Below are 21,120 nucleotides of genomic sequence, written 5' to 3' on the forward strand. Positions count from 1 at the left end.
AGGGTTGGTTTTGAAAGGGATCTGGCCCCCAGCAGCAGAGTGGGAGCAAGGCAGCATTTTGCACTTTGCCTCCGGAGCTGCAATAGCTAGGGGTGCCCCTGTACCTTGAACCTTGCTCCAGGAATCAGTGAGCCTCTTAGCCATTATCCTTGAATACCTTCCTGTATTTCAGAATTCTTATGACAAAATATAAAGAAAAAATATCAAGATGCAATGCAGGGATAGAGTGCTCTGAGACGACCTTGCGTAAGCAGTGGTCTGGTGGCATCAGAAAAAAGCCATTATACAAGGACCAGAAGATGTAAAGGATTTGACAGACAGAATAACCCACCAACAGCAGCATTTGTTTGGAAATATGCTTTGTGGCAGGAATTCTATTCTTTTTTGGCTAGCACTGTGCAACCCGCTAGAGAGGATGCTTATCTACATTTGGACAAAGCTAAAAATGACAGACAAGAGCATACGACTTACTACACAAGATTACAACCAAAGTTCCCTGTAACAGGGATTCCCAGAAGCTGTTGGACTACAGATCCCATCATCCCAGCTGCAATGACTTTTGGCTGGGGATTATGGAAGTTGTAGTCAACAGCATTGAGGAATCCCTCTTACAGGGAACACCGACTATGACATCACCTGCAAACCACTCATGCCAAAGAAGAACGAATTCATTATTGTATGTCGAGTTTCCAAAATAAGAGGCACCGAGCATCTTATCTGCCAGAAAGGTAAACCTAGAATCCACTCCAGATGTAGGAGTGAACAGTCAGTGAACATGCCTTCTGCACGTGAGAATTCCATCTTCACCAGATCCTGGTACTCAAAACAGAGTCAGAATTGGGGATGTGCACAAACCCTGGCCGGCTCGAAGGCTTGATGGCCAGAGCGGGGGGGGGGGGGGGCCTTAATGGCATGGGGGGTGCACACCCCCACCAATGTTTCCCCTGCCGACGCATGAGACCTTAAAAGCCCTTTGGGGCAGCAGCGTACCTCCCTACCACCCCATGCCGACATTTACCGGATGTACCCGGAAGCAGGAACTGTGACTCCAGTTGCTTGTAACATATGCAACGTGTGCGTGAATGGTAGTGCACCCACCCCCGCCCTTAAAGCCATCCGCCCCCGCCAGTTCCGTGCACATCCCTAGTCAGGATCTCTCTTAACATACACATTTCATGCTGCAGGACAGGGCAATCTAGCTAAACTTGTACGCTTGCAGACTGATCCAGACACTGGAGTCTTACTGTCCCAGAAGGCAGCCCAGGGAAAGATAAGTACCTTTTCCCCTGGGACAGCCCTGCAGGAAGCCAGGCATGTAGCCTTCCCAGCTGTCATGGCCCCAGCTAGTCACACATACTGGCAGGCATCAGCAGCCTTCTGCATATCTTGACAGCAGGGGATAGAGAGTGCTATTATTCCAATGCTCCCAGTCCCCAGAATGCCTCACTGAAGAGCCAAAACTTGAAGTACAACGAAGGCACAAGGGTGCAAATTTCTTCACATCGGGTCCCCCAGTTCTTCCTGGCCTATCCAGTCTGCTCTACAGTACAGAAAGAAAACCACTGAACTTGTACTCTAAAGCACATGGCTGAACTCAAATTCAAGGCCACTTCTTCTAAGAGAGACCAACCAGATCAGGCCTAAGGTCTGCTATATCCCCTTTGCAACAGGTCCTAGAAACTAAAAAACACTAGGAGCACCCAAGATCTTGTTCAGTTGTGAATTTGCAAAAAAAATTGTAGCATTCCCCCCCACCCCACCCCAGCATTTTACTGTAAAGAAATACATATATCTGTGTAACGGTGAGAACATCTCATGGTGGAGAGTGCAGGGTCCTAAAGTTTTGAAGTGTGTGCACAAGTGTGATAACGCCCATCTCAGAGAAGACCGCAACTTGTCGCTCACGACTCTAGCGACAGAGCCCAACTGACCAGCTGCACTGCTGAAAAGAAGCACATATTGTGTACGTTAGCAACAGAAAGGAATTCTGTTACCGACAGTCCTTGCAAGCTCCCTAAACAGGCAAAATGTCACAAGGAATAAATGTGCAGAAGCACACATGCAGTAGGGGGTTTCCTGGCACGCTAGTATGCAACTAGGGTCAAAACACTCTGGGCAAAGCACTAGCCACATGTTCAAGTGTGGCAGCATTACAGCAAATAAGACACACTGGTCCCAGTGTGAGCTTATGAGCAGTATACAGTATACAAGTAGTTATGAGCAGTATACAAGTCCAAGAATTAGGTTTCACCCATGTCCCCTACAAAATAGTTCATTAGTCAGACCCACAAATTTTGGCCATCTATACCACCTCAGGGGATGTACGCTCATAGTAATTTTTTGCAGTGTCTACTGTCCTAGAGATGGAAAACAGGTGATAGCATTGCAATACTTTCAGTGTGTTCTCATACTTTTATTGTCCTGACCATTGGGCCCACAGTGACCAAGTCTGCAATGGTGTTTTAAAAGCTTTTAGAAGTTGTTAAAACAAAAACTAATTAAGTTATATCAATATCAGAAGAATGGAAGTCACACTGGACAGGTATGTCTTCCAAAGATTACTCACAGGAAGCTACCATATACTGAGTCAGACCATAGGTTCATCTAGCTCAGTATTGTCTACAGCAGGGCTGTACAACTCAAACGCCCTGGTGGGCTGGAACCAACCACGACATGGCATTCAAGGGCCAAGGTCAATTTTCCGCACATCCGTACATATATAAATGAAAGCAGTTATTTGTTACTGGTGGATCTTTTCCCTTTGTCAAGGGACCCACAATTTTAACTAGAAATAGCTGCCAGAAAGTAGTCCCTGTTTCTGCTCCTGTTCAGTCACTGTAACTGACCCAAAGGGTGATTGTCTGCCTTTCTAGGGTGCTGTTATTGCAGGATATTTCTACCTGCGGGCCAGCAAAAAAAGTCCCTGTGGGCCAGATCCAGCCCCCGGGCCTTATGTTGTGCAGGCCTGGTCTACAGAGACTAGCAACCGCTTCTCCAAGGTTGAAATCTCTCTCAGCCCTATCTTAAGAGATGCCAGGGAGGGAACTTGGAACCTTTTGCTCTTCCCAGAGCAGCCCCATCCCCTAAGGGGAATATCTTACAGTGCTCACACATCAAGTCTCCCATTCATAAGCAACCAGGGCAGACCCTGCTTAGCTAAGGGGATAAGTCATGCTTGTTACTACAAGACCAGCTCTCTTTCCAAAATAAGAAAGGTAAAGTGTGCCATCAAGTCGATTTCGACTTCTGGTGCCCCGGTGTTATACTCGTGTCACAGTAAACAAGACTCATACAACACACTTGTGTATCAGTGGATTGAAGAAGGCCCTCCCATGCAGCCTGGCAAGAGTGCCAAAAATTGGTGTCACTTGAGATCTGTGAACTTATAGGTGTGTCCCACTTTTGACAAGGGAAGAAGACTTTTGAAGAAAACAAGGTCAGGTATATGATCCCACAGGTTTCCATGAGTCTCCCAAAAATTAGCACACACACCTCCTCAAAGTTGTTGTTGTTTTTTAATTATATTTAGAGTGAAGTAGGTTGATTAGTTGCTTCAAAGAAAAATGCAAATTAGAATGTTATTAGCTCCCTTTTGCCAGTTCTGGCAGCTTTGCAACTACCATCCAACTGTTCAATAAACGTGCAATTCCGTGCCTGCACAGATTATCTGGAAACTAATCAAATTTAACCTGTTATTCTGGAAGGAGAGGCCGAAAAGTAAGCACCAAAAGTGACATTTGTCCTCTCCCGTGTGTCTGTTGGGCTGGAGAAGAAAAGCCACCAAATGAGGAAGTGTACAATTCCAGAGATGTGGAGACTATTAAAAGTAGCAGGCAAAGTTAACCCTTTCTCTTGACAAACCTGCACAACTTGCAGCTCACCAAGTCCAACACAAAGACCTTGTTCCATATTGTGGCCTCCCAGGCACTTGACTGAGAAACATTGGAAGTTGCCGTCTACTGAGTCAGACCACCAGTCTATCTAGCTTTGGCAGCATCTCTCTAGGGTTTCAGGGGTGTATTTCCCGGCCCTACCTGAAGATACCAGGGAATGAACTGGGACCCTCTGCATACTGAGCAGATGCTTCTACCACTGAGCTATGGCCCCATCCTCAATTCCCTTCCACCAATTCCAATCATTCAACTAAAGAGCTAGGATGTTTACTAAGCTCCTGGCAGAATGCCATACTTGGTTTGTAGATCCCAGGGCATGGATGGACTACAACTTCCATGATCCCCAGCCACAGTGGCCAGTAAAGGTAAACTTGTGCCATCAAGTCAGTGTCGACTCCTGGCAACCACAAAGTCATGTGGTTTTCTTTGGCAGAGTAGCCAGGGATTACGGGAGTTGTAGGCCAACATCTGCAGGAGGGCCGAAGTTGAGCAGCCCTGGTCTAAAGGCACATGAGGCAACCATCTTGCTGAAGCCAAGCAGGTCTACTCCTGGGCAGCTCCTGGATGGGGACCATCTGGGAAGCCCATGGATGACACCTTGAGTTCCATCATGGAAGAAAGGTGGGTATATAAAATGTTAACAAAATTAAGTTTTCCTTGTGGTCCATAAGTTACACAGACCTGCCTCGTCCCCCCTGGTGTTACTTCTTCTATATGAACTTTAAGAACTATAGAGCACTCCACACCATCACCACCACAATCCAATATCTCCACTGTATAGACACTGTTAGTATAGTGGGATATACATCTACTTCCCCCTTTCCACCAAAGGCAGCCCTACAGTACAAGAGGAAACATCTCTCTCACGTGGTGGATTTGGGGGCACCAGTAAGGAGGCAGAATTGGAGACAGATGTAACCCAACTCATCATGGACACAATCCATTAGGCAAGTGGAGAATTTTAGGACCAACAAAAATACTTTTTCACACAGCATGTAATCAATCTATGGAATTCTCTGACATGGAAAGTGGTGATCGCCATTAGCTTGGATGACTTTAAAATGGACTTAGGCAAATTCACAGAGGACAGGTCTATCAATGGCTACTAGTCTGGTGGTTATAGGCCACTTCCAGCCTCAGAGGCAGGATGCCTCTCAAAACCAGTTGCAGGGCAGCAACAGCAGGAGAGAAGACCTGTGGGCTTCTCAGAAGCATCTGGTGGGCCACTGTGTGAAATAGGATGCTGGACAGGATGGGCCTTCGGCTTGATCCAGCAGGGCTACTCTTATGTTCCTACACAAGCCCATCTGAAACTATGGAGCATTTTCTAGCGCACCATGCCCTATATTTACCTTCTGTGTATGTGCACACGTACCCCTGTGGGCATTTTCCACCTCAGGCTCCAAACAGTGTTCCCTGTAACAGGGATTCCCAGATGTTGTTGACTACAATTCCCAGAACCCTGGGCTGAACACCATTGTAATTGGGGATTCTGGGAGCTGTAGTCAACAACATCTGGAAATCCCTGTTACAGGGGACAATGACTCAAAAATGGCTTAGACCAACCTGGCAGTGCCCTCTCCGTCCCCTCCATCCCACCACACTGAAACATATCAGGATATTGCTCCAATTTATCCTTCCTTCTATGGACATGAATGTTCTGTACAGTCCTCGCCTACCCCTCTCTCGGACCATTTAGATACACAAAGTTGAATGGAATTGCCTACAGTGCCTCTGCTCAAAAATCATGCCATCAAGTTTTAATTTGATTTGATTTTTTTAAGTGGAGGGATATGGCAGATAGGGCCGTAGTTCAATGGCAGAGCATCTGCTTGGCATGCAGAAGGTCCCCGGTTCAATCTCTGCCAATATCTCCAGCAAGGCTGAGAAAGACTCCTGCCTGAAACCTTGGAGAGCCGCTGCCAATCAGAGAAGACAATACAGGTGGGCCAATGGTCAGATTCAGTATAAGGTGACTTCTAATGTTCTATCCATGCTAACAGCAGGTCACTGTGGTCTGCAAAGTGAAGAGCACGGAATCCACTGGTAATCTAACCAATCTGAAGAGGCTGTGCTGTGTACTTACCAACACAGGTTCCTGATTCTGAGACACAAACTGAAAGCTGCTTTGAAAAGTGTGATGCTCAGGAACATAGAAATGTTGGAAGCGGTTTTCTGCTGAGTCAGATTATGGGTCCATCTAGTTCAGTATCGCTCAAAGGAACACAGGAAGCTGCATTATACCGAGTCAGACCATTGGTCAGTATAGCTCAGTATTGTCTGCACTGAGAGGCAGTGGCTCTCCAAGGCTTCAGGCAGGAGTCTCTCCCAGCCTTACCTGGTGATGCCAGGGAGGGAACCTGGGACCTTCTGCATGCAAAGCAGATGCTCTCCCACTGAGCTGCGTCCTCATTGCCACACACACACATACACACACACGTAACCTCCCATGCAAATGCCAACCAAGGCAGACCCTGCTTAGCAAAGGAGACCATTCATTCTCGCTATCACAAGCCCAGGTTGCTTGCTCACTGCAAGCTGGACAACAAGTCAGAGGTGTCTTTAGACCAGGACGGCACAACTTTGTCCCTCCTATAGATGTTGGACTACAACTCCCATCATACCCATCTATTAACCACTGTGGCTGGGGATGATGGGAGCTGTAGTCCAAAAACAGCTGGAGGGCTGAAGTTGTGCAGCCCTGAGATTCCCAAACTGCTTGGCATGGCTCCTCCACATTTTTGCCAGAGCATGCACACAGGGCAACATGACCTAGACGTGACAACACATTGCTAGGACTGTGCTTCTGATGAGGTCTTGATGTGTACACTCCAAACAACAGGAAGCAGCTTGGCTCCCTGATCCCCCCTCTATTCCCAGGCCCCAAGTTTTTGGGTCCCGGATCTCATTACCTGACAACACAGCCCTGTTTATCAAGGCACTGGTCTGCCTGAGCAGGAGCATTTTAGAGGCTCCTTTTCCACTCGGCTGACATGCACTATTTATAGATGCTTACCATTCTCCCAGATCTTTCCTCAGGATCTCAGCAGAAATAGACCGCCCCCAGGTCCCTGAAGCCTCCCTCCAAGGCAACCAGGGCAAGGACTCCAGCCAGCCAGCCCCCTCCGGGCTGCCTGTAACCTTCTACACGCTTCCACCTCCCCGCCTCTGCCAGACTCCAGTTCCCAAATGTTCATTCTGTCCTTGCCTGTACCCGCTCCCCTCCAGCAGCCACACACAACTTCCCCTTCAGCAGGCCTTTTCATGCTTGCAGTTGCAATCTACACCTCAGGCACAACCCCCTAGGAGGTCCACCTTTCTCAGGTGCACTGCTGCTTTAAAAAAAAAAAATAGAGAGAGAGAGAGCGCAAACCGCTTCACAAACACAAGTCACTTTAAACTGATGCAAGGAAGAGTAGAATTCAACCCTCTCCCCAGGTAAAATTGGCACAAGGGTAGAGACATTCTGAAGACACACGCAGGGAACACAATGGTTGTGTTTTGGCTCCTTTATAGGCGCACAGGTGCAACGGAGCAAGATTTGACTTGGTGCCACACCCTCCCTGCCTAGGGAACACAGAGAGCTGCCTTCTACCAAGTCAGACAGCCGGTCCATCTGGACCAGTACTGACTATGCTGACGGGGGTCTTTCCCAAAGATCTTGTAATGAGAGAAGCCAAGGATTGGACCTGGGACCTTCTGCATGCAAAGCAGGTGCTCTGCCGCTGAGCGATGGCCCCTCTCTAGTGGGCTGTTCCTCGGTGTAAAGTGAAAGGAGACACCTAGGAGCTCATTAGGAACTCCATCTAGATGGAGGTTGATCTGAAAGAACTTGAGAATCCAGCTTTCAACCCTCCCATTTCCACGAGGGACAAGCCCTGTTCACAAACCACTAAGCCCAGCCTGGGGACAAGTCATGGCTCAGGCACGTCCACAGTCTTCAGACACTGTTCTCCCTTGTTAGTGAAAGTTACTCCATGCAAAACTATGTCAATAGACCTTGACAAATAAAACCTCCCAGGCTCAACCCAAGTAATTGCCTAGAGAACTTCATCAGCCAATTTATTTTTTAAACTCACTCTGTGAGATATAAAGTATCTAAACCTGCAGGAAGGGGAAGCACCCCCGGAATGAAGCCGAACTCTATGATTTCCAAGGGTCTTGACATACCCAATGCTTTGGACAGGGATTTCCCTTAGAACAGACAGTATGGTTGCAATTTAAGACATTAAAATGCCCAAATGCTGTTCTAGGCTGAAAAGCCCCAGGGTGTCTTCTCAGCAACAGGAAGTCTAACTGTGGCCCGCACCAGAAACTTGCCACCCTGAGCTCCTCAAAGAGAAAAAGTGGGATTTTAAAAAACAGAGGTGATCAATAAACAGAAGCCATACTGTTGAGGCAAGGAGCACCGAAGTCGGAAGAGCACAGCACAAAAGTGATCTATTGAATCTCACACACCAGGCACATTCGCTTGAACGAGAATTGATCAGGAACTTTGGTGCGACTCATCGTGGGCTGAAGCATAAATCCACCTGCCTTCTGGTGGGCAGAATCCGGCCCTGCCTGGCAGCTGTCACTCACTTTTTATCCCCATATGGGGGAGGGAGGAAAGAAAGAAGAACCCCCTGGTGCTGTCTTCTCCTGCCTTCAAGCACTGCATTTGTGTCCGGGCATCTTGTGCCACAGGTCCCCCCCCCCCAAGCTTCCCAGCAGACCAGCTCTGCATACACTTGCTTAGCAAGCTTGTAGCCTCCGCCTCCTTCACCTTTGCGTGAAATCTCCTGCGTAACCTCTCACCTCCCACCCCGCCACTCCGCTCTCTGCCCTGGATCGCTCCTTTGCCAACTACAGCCACAATGATCCTGGGGGTGGGAGGAGAGACCAAGAAACTCTGGAGCAGAGAACGCAACTTCACCCCTTTTCCCAGCGAGGTTCCGCAGGGCGCTTCCGTCCTGGAGAACGCCTCCCTGCCAGCCCCACATGCTGAAATAATAAAGGATTGTTTGCCTGCGAGAGCCTCCACTCCCCCACCCCCAGCTCCTTCTCTTTTCAAAGCATCTCCTCCTCCCCCCTCCTCTCCCCCCCCCAAACAGATCCGCTTACTCCAAGGCTTCTCAAATGCACCCACACAGAGCCCTCCTCGCACCCCATCTGCATGTGCGAAGCCAGATTAATGTTTACACCTAAAGCGATTTCGGGAGCAGTTGAAAGAGGAGCGCAAGGGGGGGGGGCGTGGAGGGAGGAGAGAGAGAGAGAAAAGTGGAAACTGGCGATCAGCAAAGGGGTGGGGGGAGAGAAAAACACTGAAGAGGTGTCGCTAGAGAGAGAGAGAGGGAGAGAGAAGGGAGGGAGGACAGGAAATAAGAAGAAATACAAGCCCCCCTCCTCTCACCCCCCCCCCTTCAACTGTCTTGCTCCAACTGCCAGGGCTTTGCTTACCCTGGTGGAAACAAAAGGCTGGTTCATACGGACTGCACACCAGGCATTAAAAAAAAAAAAAAATCATCATTCATCTCTTTCCCTTCCTCCCCCGCGCCCCGTTCCCGACCCCACATTGATACTTTGCTGCCCACATGCACTCCTGGACTCGCTGTGTGGAGGTGGATGGAATTTATTTTATTTTATTTTATTGCCCGCCTCCCCCAGGACGGCAGATCCAGGGTGGAAATTCCGTAAAAGCCATTAAGCAACCTGCGCGATGGGCTAGGGGTGGGGGGCGCTGGATATTTTGGCGAGGCTGCGGGGGGGGGGGTGGGCTGGCTGGGCAAGAGGAGGGCACCGCGCCGAGTTCTTACTCACCAGCCTGCTGCTGCTGTTGCTGGGCTCCGATCCCTTCGGCGGCGGCTGCCTTGCGGGAGAGACTTTTTTCTTCCAGAGGAGAGGACGACTCCGGGCTGCCGGGGACGCTGCCCGACCCTTCGGCGCCACTGCCAGCCTTCAGCATATTCATCGCCGCGCTGCCGCTCACATTATCCTCACGCAACTCTGCTGGACATGACTCCTCCGCGCTCGCTCGCCGTCTCTCCTCCTCCTCCTCCTCCCTTCCCCTTGCCTGCCTCGCTCGCTGCCTGCCTCGCTCGCTCGCTCTTTTTTGCCTCCTTCCCTCCCTTCCGAACGCACCACACAAAAGAAGAGCCAGGAGGAGGGGTGGGAAGGAAAAATGCAAGGCTGGGAGAATTCGCTCCCCGGCTCAAGCGCGCTGGCTCTCGCGCGCGCTCTCCACCCCCCTCGCCTCTGTCTCTCGCTCTCGCTCTGCTGCTGGGTGGGAAAAAGGAAATGAAGACGCAAACCAGAGCCTTGGCTTTTGCCGCCGCCGCCGCTGCTGCTGGCGGTGCTGATCTTTTTTTCCTCCTTTCCCCCACCCTTTATTCGCCGCCGCCTCGCCTCCTTTCCTGCTGCTGCTGCTTTGCGTGGCTTGGAGAGGAGCTGGCTTGGAGCTTCCCTCTGCTGAGCGCCTTCAGAGCCGCCGCCGCCACTGCTGTTGCTGCTGCCTTGGCCGCCTCAGAAGCTCTCTGCTTACCTTCGCTTGTCAGCAGCAGGAGCAGCATCCGGAACCCCAGGGAGACACCAGCAAAGCATCTTGGGGGATGTAGTCTTTCGGGCCGGGCTGGGGAGGCGGGCGGCAGGGAGCGCCCAGAGGGGGCGGGATGGGGTTGGAGAGCTGATTCCAGAGTTGGCTTCCCCCCCCCGGCGTCTGGAGGCACGACGGGGAGGGGGAGGAGGGCGTCCTGCAGGTCCTGGGGGTTCCCCGAGGCGCAGCGTGGGTTGTGGGGGCCCAGCGCGACACAATCGTCCTGCTGGAGTCTGCAGGTATCGGTCTCTCGGGGACTATGGAAAGCGATTCTAGAGCTGAATGGCTGGATCTTGTGAAAAATATTGTGGGTGGGGGGGATATCTGGGAGGCGCGATCTCCAGGAATAGTTTCAGTCAAAGTTGGCAACGCTATTAAGGATGCGAGCTGTAAGCGGATATAGCACAGGATCTTTAATACCTGCCCGCCCAAGGAAAGCGGAACACGCTCAGCTGCGAGGCGCGCCGCGCAAATGCAGCCAATGCCTGTTCGCAGCCGACGGGGTCCCGGGTTCAGAACTGTTTCCATAGCACTTTGCATGGCCCTGACAAACAAATTGCTGCCTCCTCTTTACTTCCGCGCCGACTTAAGGAGTTTTGCCCTTCTGAATTTAGTGTTTTTGCCCATGTCCAACACACCTATGTGACACAGGTATACAAACCATACTTTGCTGGAATGCTTGATGGGTTTGAAGAGAAAAATTAAAAGGGCTTTTTTAGGGAACTGGTTACGGTTTATGTGTCACCAGTGCCCTCTAACGGTGGGAATCGGAAATCCTGCTTTGCGTGCCTTAAGCCCTACTATACAGTTATCCTCAGGGGTTTCGTTAGCGTCTCGCCCAGAGCAGGGTATGCACACACACTGTAGGTTTCTGGTGCTGGAAGACTAGTACTGAGGGCAACTAGAGTTGAAGACAAACAATAGTGGGGCGGGAGGGTTCAGATGTTGGTACAGGAAATGCATCATTATGTCTATGGTGTGCACATGAATCCTAATAGATGAAACAGATTTTGCAGGTTTTTATTGTGTTCCAAAAACCTGTCAGACCTGTTTGCCCAGAAACAAAAGTGGAGCAAAAAAATCTCATGAGCAATAATGGTTCTGTTATATTGCTTTCTACTTTAAAAAAAACCAAAACACTATTGTTTGTTTCCAGCCTAGGGCTGAATCCACACAATAGCAGTCTATTGTTTATTAGCGGGTGGGGCTGCAGCTCAGTGGTAGATCATTTGCTTGCATGCAGAAGGTCCCAGGTTCAATCACTGGCAGCATCTCCATGTAGGGATGGGCGAGTCTCCTGCTTGAAACCTTGGAGAGCCACTGCCAGTCAGTGTAGACCAGGGATTCTCAACGTTGGGTCCCCAGATGGTATTGGACTTCAACTCCCATAATCCCCAGCCCCAGTGGTCTTTGGTTGGGGTTATGGGAGTTGAAGTCCAATAACATCTGGAGACCCAACGTTGAGAATCCCTGGTTGTAGACAATACTGAGCTAGATGGGCCAATGGTCTGATTCAGTAGAAGGCAGCTTCCTATGTTCTAGACACAAGGGAAACATCTCAACAGCCAGTGGGAATGATGCTGTGCTGGGATGAACAGGAATGTGTGCTCTCCCCTGCGAAAGATAAGAGAGCTGTCACTGTAAAAAGGGCTTCTTTGCCCAGCTACCTAGGATTAGGCTTAACAGGTCCATTCAGAATCAGACTTTCGGAGGGAGCATCCTGGGATCTAAGGGCTGGCATCTGCCATTTCAGGGGGTAGAGCCTAGTGGGGTGGGGTGGGGCCTGGCAGAGGGAGAGGGAGAAAAATGCATCGGATATGTCAATGAAAGTACCCCGCAATACTTGACTTAAAGGACAGAGCTGGGGCTCAGACAGAGGTGCTCTAACTCCTGGAACTTGGGGCCCCGGTCCATGGCCTCCAAAGGTCCAGGAGGCCTCTACATGGCCAGTGGGGGCTCCGGCAGCCACCCCCCACCCACCCTGCCGAACCTCTGTGTTGTTGTTTTTAATTACAGCCGCTGCGTGGCTGTGGGGTAGCTGCCAGGGACTGAGTGGAGCAGTCCTTCCCCGCTCTCCGCTATTCCCCCTCCGGCAGCGGCAGCCAGAGCGATGCTGGGCCTGTCCGCTCGGGCCAGCATCTTCCATCAGCTGCGAGGCACGCCTGCACAGTTGAGAGATTGTTGCAAGCCTGTGATGTCACACTCCACTCACCCCCAGCAGCCATCCCTTGGCCATGTGGCGGCTGTAATAAGGGGGGGCGGAGCTTTGTGCTTACTGCCACAAGAACAAATCAATCCAGAATTTTCACTCGAGGCACAAAAGACCAGGCTCAAACTATCATACTTTGGACACATTATGCAAAGACCCAGCTCCCTTGAGAAGTCCATCACGTTGGGGAGAGTTGAAGGAAAGAGAAGAAGAGGATGACCAGCAGCAAGGTGGATGGACTCAATTACAACAGCAATGAATGCACCACTGAGAGACCTCAAAGGCCAAACTGAAGACAGATCATCCTGGAAAGAATCTATCTATGTGATTGCTAAGAGTCAACACCAACTTGACCACACTTAATCACTTAATTAAGAGCTGGTCTTGTGGTAGCAGACATGACTTGTCCCCTTAGCTAAGGAGGGTCCACCCTGGTTGCATACAAATGGGAGACTTGATGTGTGAGCACTGTAAGATATTCCCCTCAGGGGATGGAACCGCTCTGGGAAGAGCATCTAGGTTCCAAGTTCTTTCCTTGGCGCCATCTCCTAGATAGGGCTGAGAGAGATTCCTGCCTGCAACCTCGGAGAACCCGCTGCCAGTCTGTGAAGACAATACTGAGCTAGATAGACCAATGGTCTGACTCAATATATGGCAGCTTATGTTCCTAATCAATCAATTACCACAAGACTAGCTCTGAACACACCCAACAAAGAAGAGTCCATCATTGCACAGGACAGACTGTTGCACTGTCAGACAGCTCTTACAGTTAGAAAATTTGTCCTCCTGGTGTCCAATCAGAATCTGCTGTCTTTCATTCCAGCCCATTGGCTCTAGACCTGTCCTACACGTCCACTCCTTCTCTCTAAGTGACAGCCCTTCAGATATTTGATGACAGCTATCATATCTCCCCTTCATCTTGTCTTCTCCAGGCAAAACAGTCTCAGCTCCTTCAGCCCTTTCCCATAGAACTTGGTTTCCAGACCTGTCACCATTCTAGTTTACCAGTAGGCCCATTCAGACGTTATCTTCAGCACTCGTACAACGACCTGTACACAGGTACAGTCATTCACATGGTATGCTGAATGCAGAAGGGCCTGTACCTGGGTTCACTCTTAACATGAACACAGGTACAGTCATTCACACAAACACATGTGCGAGTGTACAGACATCTGTACACTTGTAGAGCATAATGTTTGAATCAGGCTAGTGTCTGAATCCATTCCAGTTTATCAACATGTTTCATGAAATCTGGTGCCCAGAACTGCATGCAGTGTTCCAAGTGAGGTTTTACCAGTGCAGAATAGAGTGGAATTATTGCTCCTTGGAAATAGCTTGCCCTCTTGATTCTGGACACTCACACTCAGATTTTACTGCTGTTCCTGAAGACCCAGGAAAGGAAGCTAACACTCTGAAATTTCAAGTCAGATCTTGAGATCAGCAGCCCTTTCCCCAGACAGAGGAAGCTGCCATCTGAGCAAGCACTAAGATGGTACCTGGTGTAATACCACAGGTAAGAGACTGTGGTAAAATCCTGGCCTGTGCATATGGCACAGTCTGGGCAACCAAAGAAGAATTTGGCTTATCAAAACCTTCGAGCAGAGGTTGACATTTTCCTTCAGGTATTGCTTCCTGCACTTTTGGTTAGTACATTGGAAGAGCCTTGCTGGACCAGAGTGAAGCCCATTCCCACCAGGAATGGAGGCTGTCGCTTGGGGGTAAAGCATCTGCTCTGCATGCAGAAGGTCCTGGGTCCAATCCCTGGCATCTTTAGGTAGGGCTGGGAAAGACCCCATTCTCAAACCCTGGAGAAGCTGCTGCCCATCAGTGTAGACCAGGGTTTCTCAACGTGTGGGTCCCCAGATGTAATTGGACTTCAACTCCCATAATTCCCAACCCATGGCCACTGGGGCTGGGGATTATGGGAGTTGAAGTCCAACAACATCTGGGGACCCACACGTTGAGAAACCCTGGTGTCGACTGTAGACAATACTTAGCTAGGTGGGCCAATGGTCTGACTCAGTATGTTGTAGCTTCCTTTGTTCCTGTGTAATAACCAGCCAGATGCCTTTGGGAACGTCACAACAAGCCAGGAAGAGCTGCTCCCCGCCCCCTTCGCAGCGTTCACGGCGATACTGGATGAGCCGGGATGGAGTTGTGGGCTCAGCCCGGGAAGCAGGCATGCGGGCCGTCATACTGGTCCCCCGTCACGTGTTGCGGATGGACCAATCAGGGATCAGGAGTGACTGCATAAAGCAGACACACAAGCAATTTTACTGTAAACCTCCCTGAGCCATTTTTGGAAGGGCGGTATAGAAATAAAATAAATAAATAAGCAATCAAGCATGGCTGCCTGTTGAACTTGGCAGCTGCAAGCCCCCCCCCCCGATCCTCCATGGAAAGCCCCCCAAGGATGTGTATGCCTTCCCAGCATACTTGGTGCTGCCAGCAGACTGGAAAAGCATCAAGACATCAGCGGCTGTCCTCCCATTGGCCATGGCAGAGCAGGAGGCAGACGCAGCCCTGCCAATGTTGCTCCAACCTCAGGATCATAGAGTCTGATTTGTATGTCCATTGATAGCAGCCACTGTATGCAGATCTCTCTATGGTTTCCATGTTGGGGAGGGCTTGCTGAACATCGATAGCTGGGTAGGACAGGCGTGAAGGTTCTCACAAGCAGGAAAACGTCTCTCCCTCACCCTTGGTTAGAAGCTGGGTACAAAACGCTGGGCAGTTGTAATAGAAGCAATCTAAGCTGGAGGGAAATGTGTGGGTTCTGACGATCATACAGATCTGGGTAGCCAAAACCTTGATTTTGAGTGAACCAGACTATTTTGCTGTTGCTAGCGTAGATGCTGTAGCAGCTTGTGGGGGACGTGAGTGCACCTGAGACAATCTCCATGGGGAAGTGCCCTAGATTGAGCTTATTCCTGGTCACTGATCTTCCCATGCTGCAGGGTAGGCGGGGAGCTGAATGCTGTTTTGGGAAACACAAATCCAAAATCTTCTGGAGCACATGAAAATAACAGGAATGCCACTGAGAAGTGGTGCTGGACCAGACGTGTGTTTGGCCAGCTACGCACAGCATGCCTATTGTAATGAATGCATTAAATTGCATTCTAGGCCCTCTTGGGAGTAGAACTTCCTTCTGAGTTAGCATGCATAAGATCAGGCTGCACATGGGCATATGGGCACACCACAGGGAGAAACACCTTTGCTTAACTGAGCTGCGCTGATAGCATTTCTATAGCAGTTGCAATGCTGAAAAAGGTAAGCCTGATAAAGAATACAAGTACACTTTTCTCTTTCTTTCTTTCTTTCTTTCTTTCTTTCTTTCTTTCTTTGAATATTTCCAATAGCAGACTTTAAACCTTCTGATAATCTCTTCTCTGCTTCTAAGATCTTTTCTCCCTCTTGTCTGATCCCAACATGTGCCCATTTCAAAGTGAACATAGCTGTGTAGCTGTGTCCATTTTAAAAGTGAACCAGGGTATAGGACCTTCAAATGCACGGTATAGAAATGTACTGCTGTACCTGCATTCAACATAACCTGTGAAAACTGGGCTTGCGTACAGATCTGTACACAGATTGTATGAGTGTTGAGCATGATGTGCAAATAAGGCTATTACGTTCTACAAGTGCAGAGATGCCTGAACACTGATTCAGGGCATTGTGTGAATGACTGAACCTGCATTCTTTTAAAATGATCCTGGGTCTAGGCCCCTGAAATGCAGGATATATATATAGGTGTACTTCTGTACCTGTGTTTAGCATAACGTGTGAATAACTGGACCTGTGAACAGATCTGAATCTGTGTACACTGCACACAGCTGTATGAGTGTTAAACATAAAGCATGGTTGTATAGTTGCTACATTGCACTCTATGGCACCACAACACAGAGAGAGAGAGAGAGAGAGAGTTAGAGTTAGTTTAGTACACGACTAAGGCTGCAATCCTTTGCCCCTTTACCTGGGAACAAGCCTACTGAACACACCAGCATTCACGTTGAATAAATGTGCAGCAGATTCAGCTGCAATGCAACTCCTCTTCCAGAATTTTAAACCCATGAGTCTCCCTCACCAGTGATGTGCTTCGGGGATCGGAGGCTTTTGGCCTCCTCTAGCCAATGATGTCAGCGTTCAGTTCCCCAGGCTATTTTTAGCAACTGATAAAAATCAATACAGAGCTTTTGCATGGAATTAATACAGCCTAACCACACCACAGCATTCCTGGCTGGTGCCTGAACCACACAGTCACAGCATAAGGCGCTCAGCATAGAGGTAGAAGAATCTGGAAGATTGAATGGAGAAGGAAGCAAAGATCTGATGGCAAGACACAACACCCTAAGCAGACTGGGTTTGCACAAAATACCTTTGATTCATTTAATCCCAAATCTATAAAGGTCAGGTATTAATCAAAAAGAGACTTAAAGTTGTCAAGGTCGTCTATCAGACCTGAAGCGTAATAAAATGCCATAATTTGGGACATAAAGTCTCCACTAAGAGTGGAATGGCAGGAAATGGCGCATCGGGAATAGAACGGCGGGCTGCCAAGCGGCTGCCTCCCACTCCATCCTTGGGGGACAATGTCATTGTTCAATGGCACATGCTTCCTATATAGAAGATGGTAGGCCCAGTCATAGGAACACAGGAAGCTGCCATATACTGAGTCTGTCTATTGGTCCATCCAGCTCAATATTGTCTACCCAGACTGGCAACGACTTCTCTAAGGTTGCAGGCAGGAGTCTCTCTCAGCCCTATCTTGGAGACGCTGCCAGGGAGGGGACTTAGAACCTTCTTCCCAGAGCGGCCCCACCCACTAAAGGGAATGTCTCACACAGTGCTCACACATATAGTCTCCCATTCAAATGCAACCAGGCAGGGGCGTAGCAAGGTTGGAATGGGCCCAGAGACAAGATTTTAAAATGGGCCCCCCCCCCACTCAAAGTCCAGGGCCTCCGCACACCCCAGGCCCCCAAGGATTTAAGTCTGATATTCCAAAATAAGTATGCTGCCTGCAAATACATTTCACTGAATACACACACGCACACGTCACAATATATAGTGATATACATTGAGTACTATACATTTGTTTTACTTTTAATGCCTAGAACACACTAGAAAGATGAATGATTAAAATGGATCCCTCGCTGCAGATTAGCAAAGGAGACTTTCAACCATGCAGGGTGAGCCTATGTTTGTTTTCTCAGAATTCTGAACAAATTCAGTCAAGTTTGATTCCAGGAGGTTTTTCACAGGAGGCTTTTAAAGCCCTTTAACACACATCTCCTCTGGAATAGAGGTGCTGCATTCACATGTTGGCCAGATTTACCCTGAAGTCCCTGCAAGTTATTGGGGAGCAGTTCACACACAAGAAAAATAAAATAAAATAAAAGCACAAGACATGCTTCACAGTTCTCACTCAGACCTTCTGGGTTGCAAAACAACTTGAACATAAGTGCATTTATAAATGAATGAATGAATGAATGAATGAATAAAATAAATATAACACTGTTTCTTCCAGAAGTTTTTGTAATTTTCTGCCATGAAACAAGCCACTTATAGGCCTTTTTAGATAGTTTTTTTTAAGCCAGCAAATTTTCCAAGCTGTTTCAAAATAAATATTCAGAGACTTCTCAGTCCCTCCCCCCCATATCAAAGCCCTATGGCAAGCAGATGCCTATATATGGGGGGTGGAGAAGGAAGGTAACCACAAAAAGGAGTTCACACTCTACCTGGCAGCAAGGGGTCTTCTGCTGCAGAGAACAGTGGTGGCCACTCTGGCTGCCTCCTCCTTCCTGGCTGGCTTGGGCCCTACTCGAGTTCAGGCTTCACAGAGGCCTACACCAGACCTCCGTGGAAGCCCCGCCCACGCGCCGATCAGCTGAGAGGCGGCAGAAAAGGAGCTCTTTGCAGCTTGTCTGCTGCTTCCATTGCCGGCCAGGAGAACAAGCTGGAGAGACGGCGAACAGAGCAAGTGGCTGAGGGGCCTTGGGGCTGGGCAGGGGGCAATGGGGAGTCACGTGAGGTGCCTCTGGGGGGCCCCTCCAGGCAGTGGGGCCCCCAGACAACTGTCTCCCCTTGCCCGATCGTTGTTACGCGCCTGCAACCAGGGCAGACACTGCTTAGCAAAGGAGACAATTAATGTTTGCTACCACAAGACCAGCTGGAACCCCACAGAGCTGCTGCCAGTCCCACCTACCCCTGGGTAGGGCTGGTCGTGTGGAATGCTGGGATTGGTCCCGATCCCGGCACTGCCTCGCCGGGTAGCCTGGGTTAAAAGTGAAGTAGGAGTGCACACATACCTTCCTACCTTTGTTCCTTCTAACAGGGATACCCAGATGTTGTTCACTACAACTCCTAGCATCCCCAGCTGCCGTGGCCTTTGGCTGGGGATTCTGGGAGTTGTAGTCAACAACATCTGGGAATCCATGTTAGAGGGAACATTCCTTCCTCCCAGCCTCTAGAATGACTGCAATGCACTGTGTCAGCAGCGCAATGCATTGTGGACTTTCTGGAGGCTGGTCACCTTTCCCCCAGCCTCTCTATTGCCACACCACTCGCCACGGTGGTGATCATGTGACAGCACAGTGTGGTGAGTGGGGCTGCAGTGGTGGTTGTGTGGGGGAAAGTAGGACCGATCCTGCCTCCCCCCCCCCGCCCTTCTCAGCCCCAGGTTTCACAGTCGTGTGAACAACCTCACTGTAGACAATATTCAGCTCGGTGGAGCATGGGTCTGACTCAGTCAAAGGCAGCATCACATCTTCAGCCTTTCTCCATGTATACTAGAGAGATAACATGGTGTAGGTTGTTACTACTGCTGCTGCTGCTACTACTACTACTACTATTTATATACTGTACTGCTTTTCAACAAAAGTCTCCTAAGCAGTTTACATAGAAAAATAACAAATAAATACATAACTTACATAGTTCCTTCAATCATTCCTCTTAGGTCTTGTTTTCCAGACCTCCGGTCATCTTCGTTGCCCTCCTCTGAATCTGTCCCAATTGCCCACTTGCTCATTTCTGTTGTGGGTTGGGTGGTAGGTAGCCCTACCACCCAACCCACTTTGGTGTCCCTAGGACCTACCCATGGGGAACAATGGGGTGTCTTGAGTTCCCCATTGTTTCCTATGGCCAAATCACTCAAATCAATTAGAGTTTTCATAGAAACTGCCGGCAATGGCCGCTGTTTCAACGAATCAATTCGAGGATTTTGCAATTCAATTTGAGCTTGAATTGAATAGCAAAATCTGATTCATGTACATCTCTAAGGATACTGAGCTTGTCAAAATTCACAATGAGCCTCTGTCCCACATACTGACCACCCCTACTGGCTCATGTACTAATAGTGCTTTAGAGGGGCAGCTCACAAATAAAGCAGGGGGTGAAGGGGGCTGGGTCTCTTCTTTACATCAAAAGAAGTGTGCAGTGCCAGGGGGCTAAACTAAGCACCACCTCCACCCCCCATTGCCCACTTTCCCTTACTGCATGCCATTGCTTGAAGCAATTTCCTCCTCATCTGACTCTGCTAGTGGAAAGGAGTCAATATGTCAATGGGGGGAATGCTTCATGCAACAGAGAGCAACAAGGTGGAGAAGAGATGGTTTTGGCCCCCTCATTCAGATTGTCCACTGCATGTAAAAAAAAATAGAGCCCCCTTTCACCACCACTTTTTCAGAAAGCCAGCATGGTGTAGTGGTTATGCTGGACAAGGACTTGGGAGACCTGAGTTTAGGGTTGCCATGTCCCCTGGAATTTAGGGTAGCCCTAGATTTTGGCTCCTCCACCCAGATGCTAAATTCCACCCGGATTTACATGGATTTCAAATGTGCTGCCTGGATTGCCCGGATTTTACTCTGGATCACATGGGAGGGCAGAGAAGGAGGGGGAAGTATACAAATCTGTCAAATAAATTGCTAATTAGTTGCTGCATAATTTGCATTATGCAAATTATGCCACCCGGAATTGGGAAGCTGGAATATGGCAACCCTACCCAAGTTCAAATCTTTGTTCAGCCACAAAACTCAATGGGTGACTTTGGGCTAGTCACGTATATCTCAGGCTAAGCCACCTCACAGGGTTCTTGTGGGGATAAACATAGGCATGTACAGTGCTCTGGGCTCCTTGGAAGAAAAGCAGGATATAAAAATAAAAATAAAAATAAATATATGAATGGGACAAACGTTGGGAAATACATGTGCTGCCCCATCATATCTAGTTTACCATTAATGAGTGCAGGGATCAGGGTTCAAAAGCAGTACTCAAGGGCAGGAGTGTGGAAGCAACCCCAAATTTTGCCAGATATTGCCCACACATCTCCAAAGCTATAAAAATGCTGGGAAAAAGAAAGAGAAATAAAGATTCTTAAATTCTGAGTTTGTCATCCTTCTAAAGAATGCAGAATGTGTGTGTGTGTGTGTGTGTGTGTGTGTGTGTGTGTGTGT

General features: G+C 49.1%; 1 protein-coding gene across 3 annotated transcripts in view; it reads right to left on the reverse strand.

The window, feature by feature from the left end:
- The window catches only part of AHDC1 (AT-hook DNA binding motif containing 1), a 236,937-nt gene extending 218,481 nt beyond the window's left edge, over window positions 1-18,456 (reverse strand). Inside the window, exon 1 of one of the 3 annotated variants that reach the window (XM_053267752.1) lies at window positions 18,409-18,456. Coding sequence is in view for 2 of the 3 variants with exons in the window: in XM_053267751.1 (XP_053123726.1) it covers window positions 9,693-9,843 (151 nt within the window). In the remaining variant the exon portion in view is untranslated. Of the gene's footprint in view, window positions 1-9,692; window positions 10,473-18,408 lie in introns of those variants that run through there. The other 2 variants (XM_053267751.1, XM_053267750.1) reach the window with 2 other exon arrangements.
- Window positions 18,457-21,120: the final 2,664 nt, after the last annotated feature.

The sequence above is a fragment of the Hemicordylus capensis genome, chromosome 7 (assembly GCF_027244095.1).
Source record: "Hemicordylus capensis ecotype Gifberg chromosome 7, rHemCap1.1.pri, whole genome shotgun sequence".
Classification (NCBI taxonomy): Eukaryota; Metazoa; Chordata; class Lepidosauria; order Squamata; family Cordylidae; genus Hemicordylus; species Hemicordylus capensis.